The sequence below is a fragment of the Salvia hispanica genome, unplaced genomic scaffold (assembly GCF_023119035.1).
Source record: "Salvia hispanica cultivar TCC Black 2014 unplaced genomic scaffold, UniMelb_Shisp_WGS_1.0 HiC_scaffold_36, whole genome shotgun sequence".
NCBI classification, from domain to species: domain Eukaryota; kingdom Viridiplantae; phylum Streptophyta; class Magnoliopsida; order Lamiales; family Lamiaceae; genus Salvia; species Salvia hispanica.
Window position 1 is genome coordinate 43,508 of NW_025952091.1, and position 14,318 is coordinate 57,825.

General features: G+C 34.9%; 1 protein-coding gene across 1 annotated transcript; it reads right to left on the minus strand.

Annotated features, from left to right (window-relative positions):
• Positions 1–3,235: 3,235 nt before the first annotated feature.
• Positions 3,236–11,604, minus strand: LOC125199024 (WD-40 repeat-containing protein MSI4-like). Its single transcript, XM_048097212.1, has 15 exons — positions 11,414–11,604; positions 10,103–10,166; positions 9,783–9,869; positions 9,545–9,607; positions 8,776–8,841; positions 8,571–8,645; positions 8,009–8,084; positions 6,872–7,070; positions 6,302–6,383; positions 4,818–4,891; positions 4,624–4,735; positions 4,409–4,483; positions 3,979–4,058; positions 3,780–3,879; positions 3,236–3,667 (listed from the first exon to the last, which is right to left on the minus strand). Exons 1-15 carry the CDS (start codon positions 11,533–11,535, stop codon positions 3,560–3,562), a joined length of 1,383 nt encoding a protein of 460 aa, XP_047953169.1. The 5' UTR covers positions 11,536–11,604; the 3' UTR covers positions 3,236–3,559.
• Positions 11,605–14,318: the final 2,714 nt, after the last annotated feature.

Consider the following 14,318-nt stretch of genomic DNA (forward strand, 5'->3'; position numbering starts at 1 on the left):
AAGGAACAAGTTCCCTCACGCTCCCTAAATTAAAATTTTTATTGTTACAGGAGCTGCCAAGACTGAGGAAGGTTGGGATACTTCTATCAGGTGTTCCCAACCTTGAATGGATTTCTGTGAGAAAGTGTGGAGAAATAGAAGATTTGTTCAATGATGGAGGAAGACGTTTCCTCATCCTCCCCAAATTACATCAGTTGTGTTTAGAAGAGCTTCCGAAACTGAAGAGCCTATGCAAGGGGACAGCCGTCATTTGCAATTCCATTCAAATTATCTCCATAACAGAGTGCCCAAGATTGATGAACAAACTTCCTGTGCTTTTGGCTGTGCCTCAACGATTTAAGATAAGGGTGAACCCAGAATTGTGGGAATCATTGATGTCAGACGATCCCAACCTCTCTCGTTTCTTCTCTACTCACCGTTGATCAAGTTTAATGTAGTAAGTTTTTGTGTAATACTACTGATAATGCATAGCTTTTGGTGCAAATGTTTTCTGGATTCATGTTTTGTAACTACACAGATACATGCCCTTTGCTAATGACTTTGAAATATAAATTTCACAACGATGTCTCGTTTGTATTTTCTTCAAGTGTCTTCAATAATCTACCACATTCTGCAAAGTGGCGTTGCTTGTGCCAACGTATTCCCTTTCCCCTTACCATTCTGCTTCGCCGCCTTTTGTCCATTCGGACCACTCCTGCTTGCCTTCACATCGACGGTCCCACCTGCTTCGTCAGTCTAATCAATCTCGCTCCTACCATTTCCCATGCACCGGTGCACGAACATATTTAAAGGTGGTCTTGTTATCGGCTCGGTATGTGTTCATCACTTATATCAAGATATCCTCCGTACTTGAGTCGCTCCTCACCTAATCGAAATGGCCTCGAAGCATACAAGCTTTGCTAGTGATGCGAATCCACAAGTCACACGTCATTTGATCAACCCGGTCAAGGACATCCATCGACCAATGACGAGGGCAATGACAAAGAAGATGCAAGAAGACTTGAGCACATTCATCCGCGAAATAAGCTTCTCCGAAGAGAGTGCTCGAGTGAGGGACGATCGGAAGCTAAATATGGTGCTCAAGGCCTCATGGAATGAGAGAATAGAAGTTACACACGACCCGGAGGAAGCAACGCCCGTCCGGGCATTTCTTTTGAAGTCACTCGCTCTTCAATGCGCGACTTTCGTATAATGGTCATAACTCTCTCATACGGACTCCGGTTGAGGAGTGCAAGATACTCACGTGAAGCCCTTTCGAAGATGAAGAAAATGGTTTTGGAGGATTCAAGCAAAACGCCCGACCCGAGCGTTTCTCCCCCTGAAAACGCCCGGTTCCAGAGAGTTTTGCCTGGTTCTGAGAAGGAAAACGCCCGACCGGGCGTTTTCTGCGACTGGCGATTTTGAGCTCCTTTTGCCTCTTTTGTTTAGCACTTTTACTCCTAGTATATATACTCATATATAGGGTTTTTGCCATTTAGCTTTGAATGATATTTGTAAGAACAAAGACTCCATTGTGAGCACTCATCTTCATCATTGAAGATTTATCCAAAATCCCTTGTGGTTGCCGGGTTTAGATTATTTGTTAAGGTATGTTTGCTAGTTCTTGTGTTGTGATACGTTCATTATCCATATCTCTATCATATCTTGCATTATTATTTAGTTGCATTATTTAGTTAGATAATTTAGGGATTGCATATCTTTTCCTTATCTTGGTTGTCTTGCTCATTAAATTAGTATTAGTATAAATAAGGCTATTATTATTGTCTTCAATCATGGAATGAATATTTGAATTTACGTTTCAATCTGTTTTATTTTATGCACTTTGTTTAAGCTTGAGTTGTCGAAGGGATTCCGCCTCCCGGGACAAATCCTATTTATTGTTTAAGCTTGAGTTGTCCTATTTATTGTTTGGGTTATTGGTTAATTTTGCAGGAACAAATCCAGGCACGTATGTTTCTTGAATCCACAATATTAATATTAGCTAGTATCCGTTCACTCGTCCTGTCATTGGGCATCTCGGGTCTCGGCCATGCGGTGTCGCGCGCACGTTGTGGCCATTTCCTGCTCAGTACCCGTATCTGTGGCATTTTCCGTCAGTCTCCAAGGCTACCACCTTGCTCCTTGAGACGGGCAAAATCCACACAGTTGTTAATATATTTTCACTTATATTTAAAAACTTCGGGCCACTCCTTAGTATAATCATATTTTGTGGATGGAGATTAATAAAAGTAAAGGTCAATTTTTGTCCCGAACATATAACCAAAATACGAATTTTGTCCAAAACATTCACTTTCTGAAAAACAGGTCCATAACAAATGAAAATGTCACCAAATTAGTCCTTTTTTATGGTTCTGTCAAAAAAACTAACGGTTAAATTTTGGTCCAAAACATATGACCAAAATACGAATTTGGTCCAAAACATTCACTTTTTTAAAAACAAGTCTATAACAAATGAAATCATGTCGGAGTGATCCTTTTTTTTACGGTTTTCGTCAAAAAACTAATGGTCATGCCATGTGTAATAGCGTTGATCGTTAGTTTTTTGACAAACCGTAAAAAACAAGACTACTTCGGTGACATTTTCATTTGTTATGGAACTCTATTTTAAAAAGTAAATGTTTTCGACCAAATTCGTATTTTGGTCAGATGTTTAGGATCAAAATTGACTTTTACTCGAATAATAAATATTGAAATAAGTCTAATCTTTGGAAATTAAAATAAATTAATAATCAAAGGACCCTTGAAGTTATTTTCAATGTGAAAATAACATATTCAAGTAGAGCATTTTAGATAATTGGATTTTCTCCCTTGTTTGATTTGCGCCCTTGAGACTGAAGTTATCCGGTTCTTCATTAAAAGGCTTTTAAGTTTTGTTAGTTTTGTTATTATCAGTCGTCTCATTATTATTCTTTTGCTAACTTTACCATTTCTCAACTTCCACTATTTATTATCATTTTTATAAAACGCACAAAAATTTCCACTATTTATTATCATTTTTATAAAACGCACAAAAATTACCAGGATTCTTTAAGTGGGAAAGATGGTTGTCTGAAGAAAATTCGAGATATATATGCCTAGTCTTCAATCAAAATGCATAACATATATGCCTATTCGAATCGCGTTGTTAACAAAGCTATGTTAAAATAAGATTAGATCTATGATCTGGGTTTCCTCATAATCTAATTTCATAAAAATTAAACAATGAAATAAGAATCTAGTAGATTCAGCAATAACGTTAAGTAAAAAGTGATATCAAATTGTAATCCATACCCAAAGTGCTTATCGATGATCTTATAATAAAAGATGGCATACAAAATAGAGTAAACTATCAGCATGGAAGCAGTCATCCAAAGCATGCTGAAAATCTATACTGCAAAATAAGTAATAATGAACCATCTATTTTTTCACTCGCACGAGCAGGATATAATATTAACCAAATCGACAAAGAACCATCCATTTTCCGCACAAATTTTAGAGTAAAACCTCGTTAAAACCATGTTTAAAGCGTCCAAGGTTCGTTATAATAGAAGGTAAAAGCCGAAGCTTGGGTGACACGAGATCAGGAGCTGGATGAAGTGGAGCACGTCAAAAGATGAGATTTGAACTTATCCAGCTCAGCTATCACCTCCTCTTCTGGTCGATAAATTAGGTCGATCATCCTCCAGATCTAAGCCACCACCAAGCAGAAGATATCAGATGGACGGACAATTATTCAGTTGTCATGTGAAGTAATGATGAAAATGCAAATCAGATTGAAAAGCAAGTAAACTTCATATTACCTGCAGTGTGCCTCCCCCACCAGTCTTTTCTCCATCCTCAGACACGCTAACAATAGTCCACGGATCTGCTGCATTCCAGTGAAAATCAACCACCTTGTCCCTGTCATATGTAGGAGTAAATATTATTTGAAGTTGAAGGCAAAGATAGTGACATTTTTCGGGCAACACCAATGCAAAGGAATGGTGATTATACACGAACCTGTGACCAGCATGTTTAAAAAATAAGCCAGGGGGATAGCTTGAATCTCCCGATCCAACATCATTTCCTGCCTTTCCGATCTGCATCGTACGCAAATTTTTCAGAATGCAAAAGACCGTAATTAAAAAGTTGTTTTAAAATCATTTTTTTTGTGTTTTGATGTGTAGCAGTTCACTGGAACCAAGATTCATCCTTTCAAGTTTCCAACCTACAACTATTAAGTATCACTTCTTCCATCTGCCTATAATTTTTCATGCTTCTGATGATAAAGAAAAGTTGGAAAGGTGTGATTTTTGCTTGAGGAAGAAAAGGACAGAGATAGGAGAACTGGAGACAAACTTTGAAAGTTGTATGTAAGTTGGTTCACAGAGAACACTCATGGTGCTTGGAAAGTAAAGTAAATCAATAGAAATAAGTAGAGATCTCTTACCTTTGCATGATCCCATATATTTAAGATGCCATCCTCTGCAGCACTGCCGAAGACAGATGCTTTAGCCGGAGACCACTAAAAAAATTATTTGTCAGTCATTTTTGCTAGTTAAAATAGATCTAGAAGTGTCCTGGGAAAAGAATATATAGAAAAGGATGAAAAAAGCAGACATAAAACTAGAACCCAAAAGGTGGCTTGTAATCAGGCTCCAATACCTGGACACAAAGCACCGCAGCAGAATGGCCTTCAAAAATATGAACAGGGGCTCCGACTCCCCCTGAGGTAAGATTTCGGCGATCATACATATGAACAGTATTATCAGCAGACCTGAAAAGGACATGGGATATCCATCCCCTTGGTCATTGATGCGTGATTAAATGTTTTTGGTGGATTGGAAGTGAACAATTACCCTGTCAAAATCAGATTCACGTCATTGGGATTCCAATCAACACAGTGAAGGTCGGCATTGTGAGCTTTTTCAACCTGTCCGTGAAAAATCAAAATCAAGAAAATTAGCTTTTGTATAAATTGAAAGAGATAAAAGGTAATGTAATGTCACGAAATAAGGAACAAAACAAGCAAACCACACCAGAATAGGTTACACGGCTAGGGCGCTATCAAGCCAGTGATTTTTCACTATATATTTCAGAAACAATTACAGGAAGGAAGCTATTTATACAGGGCAAAATAGCCCAAATCTTACCTTAATTAGGTTTCTTTCAAACTGACTAAAACCCCTTGTCAACCAAACAAACCCAAAAGTAAAATTGTAACAGCACAAGAGAGCTAATTGTATATGTAATATACTCCCTCCGTCCTCAAAAAAAAGACTAGTTTTACCATTTTGGGCCGTCCCCAAAAATTAGACTAAGTCTAAATATGAAAAGTTTTCAACAAATAATAATCATATACATCATTTTTAATGTGGACCCCATAATCCACTAACACTCCTTCCACTACCTTTTCCCCTCGATATCTTATTTTTTCCTACCTCTCTTACTTTACCAATTGCATATTAAAACCCGTGCCATTTACAAATTTTTCTATTTTTTAGGGATGGAGGGAGTACTAACCGAGAGGGAAAAGAGTAGGTAATTCAAGCAAATTTTGAAAAAGAAATTAAATTAGCATGACAATAGGTGCATAACACCAGAGCATATGCACCAAAAGTTAAGTTGAAGTAAAGCATCATTAAAAGAAGTAAATTTATGTCTCTCTCTCTGTGTGTGTGTGTGTGTGGCCTAGCCTAGCAGTAGAGTGGTTAATGGCTGGAGTCACAGGTCTCAAGTTCGAATCCACCGTAGCCGTGGCGCGGTCTTTTAAAGTTTAATGTCACAATTATAAAAAAAAGGAAAAATTGCAAAATAAATTGTTATTGTAAGAATGAACCGATTATCATAATCGAGTTGAATATGTCAATATTACTTCTGATATACTCCCTTCGTACACAACCAATAGTGTTGTATTCACATTTTGGTCAGTCAATAAAAATTTGTCCCCTTCCATTTACAGTAAGTTTCTCACTCGAAAGAGATGGGCCTCATTCTCCATTAATAATGCTCCAACCATTTTCTCTCTATATATCTCTCCTAAAGTCCTACTTTACAAATTTCGCATTAAAACTCATGTTGTCAACTATAGTCCACTACCAAGTCTATTGGTATTGGACGGAGGGAGTATTTGTTAGGCAGGCCAATACTTTCCATGAAACCTTCAATTTATACATAGATCTTAACAGAGATGAAATTTTGTCACATTTTACGGCTTGTGCAGATTACGAAATTCGGGTATTCATGTAAAAGTGATAACAAAACATAAAAAGAAAGAGAATTTCAGTGCACATTTTGTAAAGCACTCACTAGAAATTGATGAAAGCTCAAGATACAAAATTACCTTGACAACAGGAGAAGAGCCAGTTCTTGCATCCCACAGAATCAGGCAAGAATCATCACCAACACTGCAGAACTCCTGTGCACTATATGAAGAGTTGATAAAAAAAACTGTTGTAAATAATTTATACAGTACTACAGATGCTTCGTAAACAAGAGGAACTTTTAGTAAAACATGACCATAATTCGTGACATCAGAGATGGAATTTCAATCATGACAAGAAATCGCATGAGAAATGACTTTATATATTACTACCTCTGTCCCTGAAAATTTGATACATATTACCATTTCGGTCCGTCCCTGAAAATTTGATACACTTCACTTTTACCATTTTTGGTAATGGACCCCATATTCCACTAACTCATTCCTACTCGCATTTTATTATAAAACTAATACTTTAAAAGTAGGACCCACATCCCACCAACTTTTTCAACTCACTTTCCATTACATTTCTTAAAACCTGTGTCGGGTCAAAGTGTAGCAAATTTTAGGGGACGGAGGTAGTACTTAATACTTACTTTCCCTACCAAAGTGAATATCAGGTTTTGATTTTTAAATAGAGAACATCACTACCTTGATGGGTTAAATTGGACATCTTCGACAGTGTCCCCATGCCCCTGAAATATCCCACGTGCTTCAACAGCTGTTCCATCACCAGCTTTGCCATTAGATAAATTACCCTTAGAACCTGGAGATTTATGAGCCCCCTGATCTGCAGCCAAAGAAGATATATGGTCGTGGATGCTCCACAACACCACGGACTTGTCCTTGCCTGTCACAAATGTTACATTTTCAATGACATGATGAACTAGGAAATTTTTGCACAAGTGAAGTAAAACAATGGGGGGGAAAGCTAAAGAAAGAGGTACTAGAACAAATTTTGCTAAGATAACTACCAACTAATACTATTTACCACATTTTATAAAGATAAGATGGTTTCCTAAAGTCAAAAACTTTGTCACATTGTCCCCAGTAAATTGCAATTGAATCCCACTACTACTTTGCAAAATGTACTAATTATTTGTATAAGCTGAACCTGTACCAATTACCAATAGCTGATTTATGTGGATAGCTGAAGATTTTTAGCATGCAAAACCAATTGAGTCTAAAAGATCTTGGTCATAACAAGCCTCGACACTAATTAAGTCAAAATCCATTGTATTGATTTGCTCAATTCTTTCAATAACCTATCTTGTTTGCCATATATATATATACGGGATAGTATTGCTAGAAAAATGTACATCAACCAAAAATAAGTATGAGCAGACATTTTGCTTAAGCATGAAAGAGTGATTTGGTATTGATGTCGAGCATCTTCTATATCTAGATGACAATGGATACTTCTTGGAGCAGGAGGACAAAGCTAAGTACAGACGAGTAGTACCAAGCTGGACATGATCAATATGCTCCAGTTTGAGGGGAGAGTTGTAGAATATCCTTTGTATCAAGGTGTTCCTTATTTATTAGTAGTTGTTATTTTATGAAGAGATTTAACCTAGTACTAACCCTAGCAAGCAATACAAGTATTGCAGGCATATAGGAAACTCTCTTCCTGAGTTCCTGTGACAATTTATTCTTTTCTCCAATATGGCTCTATACTTTAAAACATTACAAGTATTGCAGGCATATACAATGAAATCTGAAAGTATAATTACAGGAACATGGATGCGCGGCACACATGCAGACACATAGAGATATGAGAGTTTTAACCTCCAGAGAGCACAAATGGTTCTGTAGGACACATGGCTAGTGCAAATTCAGCATTATCTTGATGTCCAGTCAGTATCTGCAAGAATGTGAACAATGTATAAAACACCATTATGAACTGAATCAGAAAATAATGACACCAACTACTGGTGCATTTTCTTTGGTTGCAAATTTATCATGGGAAAATGAGGGATATAGAAAATCATCTTCCTTCACTTTTCTTATTCATCTTTTTCACTCCTATATGAATTGATAAGGAGGAATAAGAAAGACTGGAATTCTTTTTTTGATAAAACATATGGGAAAAGAAAGGAGAAATTTAAAGGGAGAGAATTTTCTTATCCCTTATTTTCTCATGATAATTTTGCAACCAAAGAGAATGCACCCTAAAAGTCTAAACTATCAGCTCACTACATAGAGAAAACAATAGAAAACAATAAGATTCCTATGCAAACCTACACATTTAACCATTATCAACAGTGTTACAAGATAGAATTGGATTCAGTGGCCAGATTACATACAAGCAAGATAACCAATATCGCAATTATAAGATCCAACTTCTTACCAAATCAGGGCGTGATGGTGTGGCACCTAAAACGGGTTGACGATTAGGCTGACTTTCGACATCCCAAATGAGTACCTAACCCCAATTCAAGATTAGTTCATATAACCGTTCTCTGAATTTAATGTCAAGTCAAGCAAAGAGAAGAAATGAAACATATTACTACATAAAATTGGCAGAAATAAAAACTATTCAAACTAAAGCTTACATCAGGACTATCGGTATGAGTTGCCACAATATTGCTATTCTGTGGCAGTTCCCTGATTCGATTCACCTACAATAAAAAACATCATCGCACCTTTTTTTCTTTTTCAGCTTTTCTTGTTTCTTTTGGATTCAAATCAAGAAGTTTTAAAATATGCAATTTGATAATGACATGTTACACAAATTCTGACACCAAATTACAAACAAATGATGACTTTGTGAGTAGGGGTAGGGGGAGGGTATTAGGGACACTTAAGTTATAAACGAAATCCAGCACAACATAATTAGCTGCTAGTTTATGAAGATAATAGGTCCTCATCACGTTATACACATTTCATCTTTTTATCATACTCAAGAGGAGCAGCATATTTAACACCGAAACATGTAATAGATGGCATCATTCACCAGTTCCTTACAATCCATAGTTTACTACTCCGTGTTAAGTCTATTGCTATAAGCGGACATCCCACCTAGTAAATTAAGCTATTTGAGAGGACTAACAATTTTAAATATATTTAATGTAACTAACGCATCCCCTCAGGTCCAGATGGAAGCTACAGCTATTACAGAGGAGTAACTAACATTTTACCATTTATTGAATATCTTCAGCGGTATGATTCTCAGCTCACTGAAATTGAGGTACCCTCATTCAGACAAAAAAAGACAAACTATGGAGTGGGTAGATACAGCCCATAAACCAAAAATAAAAGCAGTGACGCTAAACATGTAGGACAATTAGCTGTATGATGCTTAGACAACAGTATGTAAGATACCTCGCCAGGATGAATGATGGTCTTGCTCTTCTTCACAAAAGGTGATCGTGATTCTTCATTAAACTGAAACATTGGTAAGTATTATAAAATGAAGGAGCTCAGTGAGAATTAGTCACAAGCTTCAATTAAGCTGGAAATTTCTGAAGCTGATTGCATATAATTGCATGAACACTTAACTACATTTACATATGTAAACTGTTAAAGTTTCATGCATTCAACTCTTTAACAAATTCATCACCTGTGATATGTGCTCTGCAGCTGCAACCCTAGCTTTTACAACTTCAACATTTGCTATGACTAGTGTGTTTGGAACGCTGCCATCTGTCTACATGAGGAAAGAATCATGGGAGGGTGAAAAGTTAAAATTAGATATTATCAAGATTAGACAATTGATGGAGGGCATGATCCAATGCAACTAAATTCAAACTTGACTTTTAAAAACAATGATACATGTCCTAAAAAATGAAATGAGAGGAATAATCCACGAAGTATACTAAAGAAATTTTTATATACAGAATGAAAATAAGAATGTGATGGTCAAAAGGATGTGAACCTCACCTGTTCCGAAAGATATAGCCTTTGACGATTCTTGTATGTTGCTTGCTCAATTTGAGGTCCCCAACTGCAATGGTGGTGGAAATATAATTCATGAATTTTTTCTAACTCAGCAACCAAAAGTGGGAGCACCTTTACAGAAAGTGAAATCCCTGCTTAATTTTCACTACTTAAAAGAAAGGCTATAAATCAAGAATCTCTGAAAAAGATACAAGCATGTAGGTATACAGAACAAGTTTTATTGTTGTGTAGTAACTAGTAAGAAGACACTATGAATTGTAGCTAAAACTACAATTACAGGTAGCAAATCAGCTCATCACACATTAATGAATTAAAATCTCTCCACACTTTTTAATATCTCCAGATAGAATCCCCATAAGACTCAGCATAACATTAATAGCTCAACTTATCAGAACAAATCATAATATCAATATTGTGAACTGTTATCTGAAGAATAGTTGGTATAACATGAAGGTTCTGCGGAGCACATTCTCAATCCCGGGCTCCTGGCTCATTTCATCACCCTCCGATCCCTTTTTAATAAGTTGTATTGTTGTGTACTTATTGGATATTATAATTGTTATTATTAAAAATCAGTTATATGTAGCATACCACTCATCATACATAAAAGAATTAAAAGCTTTCCATGATTTAAACAAATCTTGTGTCGTTTAGTTAACGGACACTGCAATTGTATGATTAATAATCAGCTATTACAGGAAGCAACCAGCTCATCACACATTAATGAATTAAAAGCACTTCACAATTTCGACAATTTCCAGGAAAAAAAATACCAAAACTGATTCAGTGTGACATTCATACCTCAATTCATCAAATATTAGTCTTAAAAATCAACATATTGGTTTATTATTTTCCGAATCGTTGATATAACGTGAAAGTTCTAAGGAGCACACAAATATTCTATGATTATAACTGATCAAGCAACAAAAACTTGTAAGGGCTTTGCTTTCATTTTCCTGGAAAGGATCTCATTCCAGTCTTTCTAAATTCAGTCCCTCCTAGGGACATTCTATGAGGGTTATCACATGAAAGAATGTGCACAAAGGAAACTATGAACGCAATGGGGTATAATGTACGTCAATTAGCAACCACTACTAAAATTCCCAAATTAGGCGAAGAAAATGTGAAATCAGAGCCACATAATAGCACACCGTGAGTGAATCAAACACTGCAAAATTCATCCGTGACCGGAAAACCAACCAAAAATCAACCTCCGGAAGTAGAATAAACACAAACATAACGAAAATTAAACCCTAGGAACATGAAAAGGGGGGGAAATAAGAAGAATTATACCGGCATGAGAGGGACGGCCAAACGAGATTGTGATTGGCCAACCAGTCGTAGAGAACTGGTACGAGCGACTTCCACTGCGTGTAGCGCTCCTCTACCGTGCGCTCAGCCGCTCTCTCCTTCATTTTCTCTCTCTCTCACTCAGGCGATGCTGATGCTCCCTAGAGTGAATGCCTCAGTGTGTGTATAAATGATGGGTTTTGGGGGTTTAATAGTGTAGACTGTAGAGTTGATTATATATTGACTCATGTACGAAAACCAAATAGGGGCACTTAATTTTATACAGAGAAATAATTGATATACTTCAATTACTTAATTTTGGATTTTATTGCAAATTCAGTAGTAGTATAATTTTGCAACCAGGATCCAATTTTGTACTCCCTTCGTTTTTCTTGACAGTGAAGCCGTTTCTTTTTGGCATACAATTTAAAAAAATTATGTCAAGTAATATAAGTAAAAAGATTAATAAAATAGCAAATGAAAAAAATTGACAGATAAAGAGAGATTAAGTAAATGATAAGAAATATGTTGACTTCTCTAAAATAAGAAATGATTTTACTATTATAATATGTACCAAAATGTTAAAATGGTTATACTATTATAAAACAATGGAAATAGAAGCAACTTAAATTCCTCGACTAAAAATTTCTAGTCAGTGATTACTTTTACTCCACTAATTTATTAGTGACATAGCAAATTAATTGATGTGACGTGATCTGCCTAGTAATCTCTCGATCTCATAAAGTTTGTCATATTTTTTCCATTTTATCCTTTTCAGAAAATTTATTATATTTTAAATTTTATCGTAGTAGACCTAATATTCATTTAACTCATTGTCACTCATCTCCCTCCATTCCACACTAATAAGAGACATTTCATTTTTTATAATAGTTTTAAAAAAATGATTATATATAATTGAAATAAAAAGAGAGTAAAGTATGAGACAGAATAATATAGAGAAGAGTCTTATCTATAATATTATCTCTCTTACCTTACTTATTTTCCACTTTAACTATTTATAATTATTTTTTAAAAATGAGTGCGCAAAATAAAATATCTCTATTATTATGGAACGGAGGAAGTATTTTATTATAAAACTAATAAGTACCACTCCCTCCATCCCTAATGAATATAGATTTTAGATTCAGCACATATTTTAATGTAAAATTGGTAAAGTAAGAGAGATGTGAGAAAAAGTAATTAAAGTATTGTTAACTAGTGGAGAATGTAGCTCACCTCATTACAAAGAAAAGACTTTTCAAAATTATAAAGTACTGTACATATTTTTGTGGGACGAACTAAAGAGGAAAGAGTGCATATTCTTGTGAGACCAAGGGAGTACTATATACTACCTCCGTCCCCGATTAATTGTCACTCTTTTCTATTTCGATCCGTCCCTCAATAATTATCACACTTCATTTTTACCATAAATGGTAAGTAGATCTCATATTCCACTAACTCACTTCACTCACATATTATTATAAAATCAATATAAAAAAGTGAGTCTCACATTCCACTAATTTTTTCAACCAACATTTCTTTACATATCTCAAAATCCGTGTCCGGTCAAAGAGTGACAATTTATCGGGGACGGAGGGAGTAACTTGCAAGACTCACATTCCACTATCTTTTTCGACACATTTTTCATCATATTTCTTAAAATTTGTGTATGATCTAAATATGACAAAATTTATAGAAGGGGGTAGTATTCTTTTCTAGAAATCAGACACTAACCCAAAAGCAATAAAACATACTCCATGTGACTAGAAAATAGTGTGAGGACCTTAATTAGTATTCTTTCAATCCGCGAATATGAGTCCTAGCTCACTTTTATTATAAATGATAATAGGGTCTCAAATTCCACTCATATTTCATTTAAAATTAATACTTCATATACTAGTGAGATATATATTCCACAGCTTTTGTCCACTCACTTTTCTTAACATTTTTTAAAATCCGTGCTGCCAATAAACGAGATTCCTAATGGCGGAAAGGGGGTATTAGTTCAAGTATTGAATTGAATATAAAATTACTTGCACTCAATGTTTCAAATACAATACCAATTACTCTCTCCATACACGAACGAATAGGAGTGACGTTTTCATGTTTTTGTATATCGTACTATACTAAATATTAACTAATTAATATTGATAATAATTTTAATAATGAAGTTAAATTAAACTATCATAAAACCATATTAATATATTAATTTCATAGTATTTGTATTTTTTTTGTGTCCATGTACAAAATTCATAGTCATTAGTAGTCACATGTTTACAATTTTAATTCTAGATCTTTTCTTCTTAAGTTTTTATTTTAAATAATACTATATATTTTTAAATATCAATAATGTTGGATTTGTGTCTATGAGGCTGCGACATAAGCTTGCCGATGACAAAATGAGACGTTTTCTCTTTGTTAGAAAAAATGATAGTCCATTAGAGGGCTCCATCTGCCACCCCTCAAATTAACATCATTTTCCTCCAATTTATATCTATATTTATACTAGCTAGTTATACTAATATAAATGTTGAATTTTTGGACTATTTGCAAAAATGTCATTTTAGGGAACATGGCAATTGGACAAAATTTGTTTGATATCAACACTGTCCCATAGTAAAATGTAGACAAATTGGCTTCTCAAAGATAGTTTTAAATCTCTACAATTTACTCTATTCATATATTTAATGTGAGTTTTTTTAATTTTTCATTTTGTGCTATTAATAAAATATTTTATTGACATAAATTTATTTTAAAGTTTTATTTATATTTAAAGTTGAAAAAGTAGTATTAATAATGATGATATTTATAAAATAGTAAATAAAATTATGTGATACATTAAAAGATTAATAAAAACATGACCAAAACAATAATAATGTTAAAAAAAGTGCTCTATGTATAATGAATT

Coding starts and splice junctions, on each gene's coding strand:
- LOC125199024 (XM_048097212.1), bottom strand. CDS start 11,535: ATGAAGGAGAGAGCGGCTGAGCGCACGGTAGAGGAGCGCTACACGCAG. Junction 4,892..6,301: donor GCTCTTCTCCTGTTGTCAAG/GTAATTTTGTAT, acceptor TTTCACGGACAG/GTTGAAAAAGCTCACAATGC. Junction 4,059..4,408: donor ATATATGGGATCATGCAAAG/GTAAGAGATCTC, acceptor CGTACGATGCAG/ATCGGAAAGGCAGGAAATGA.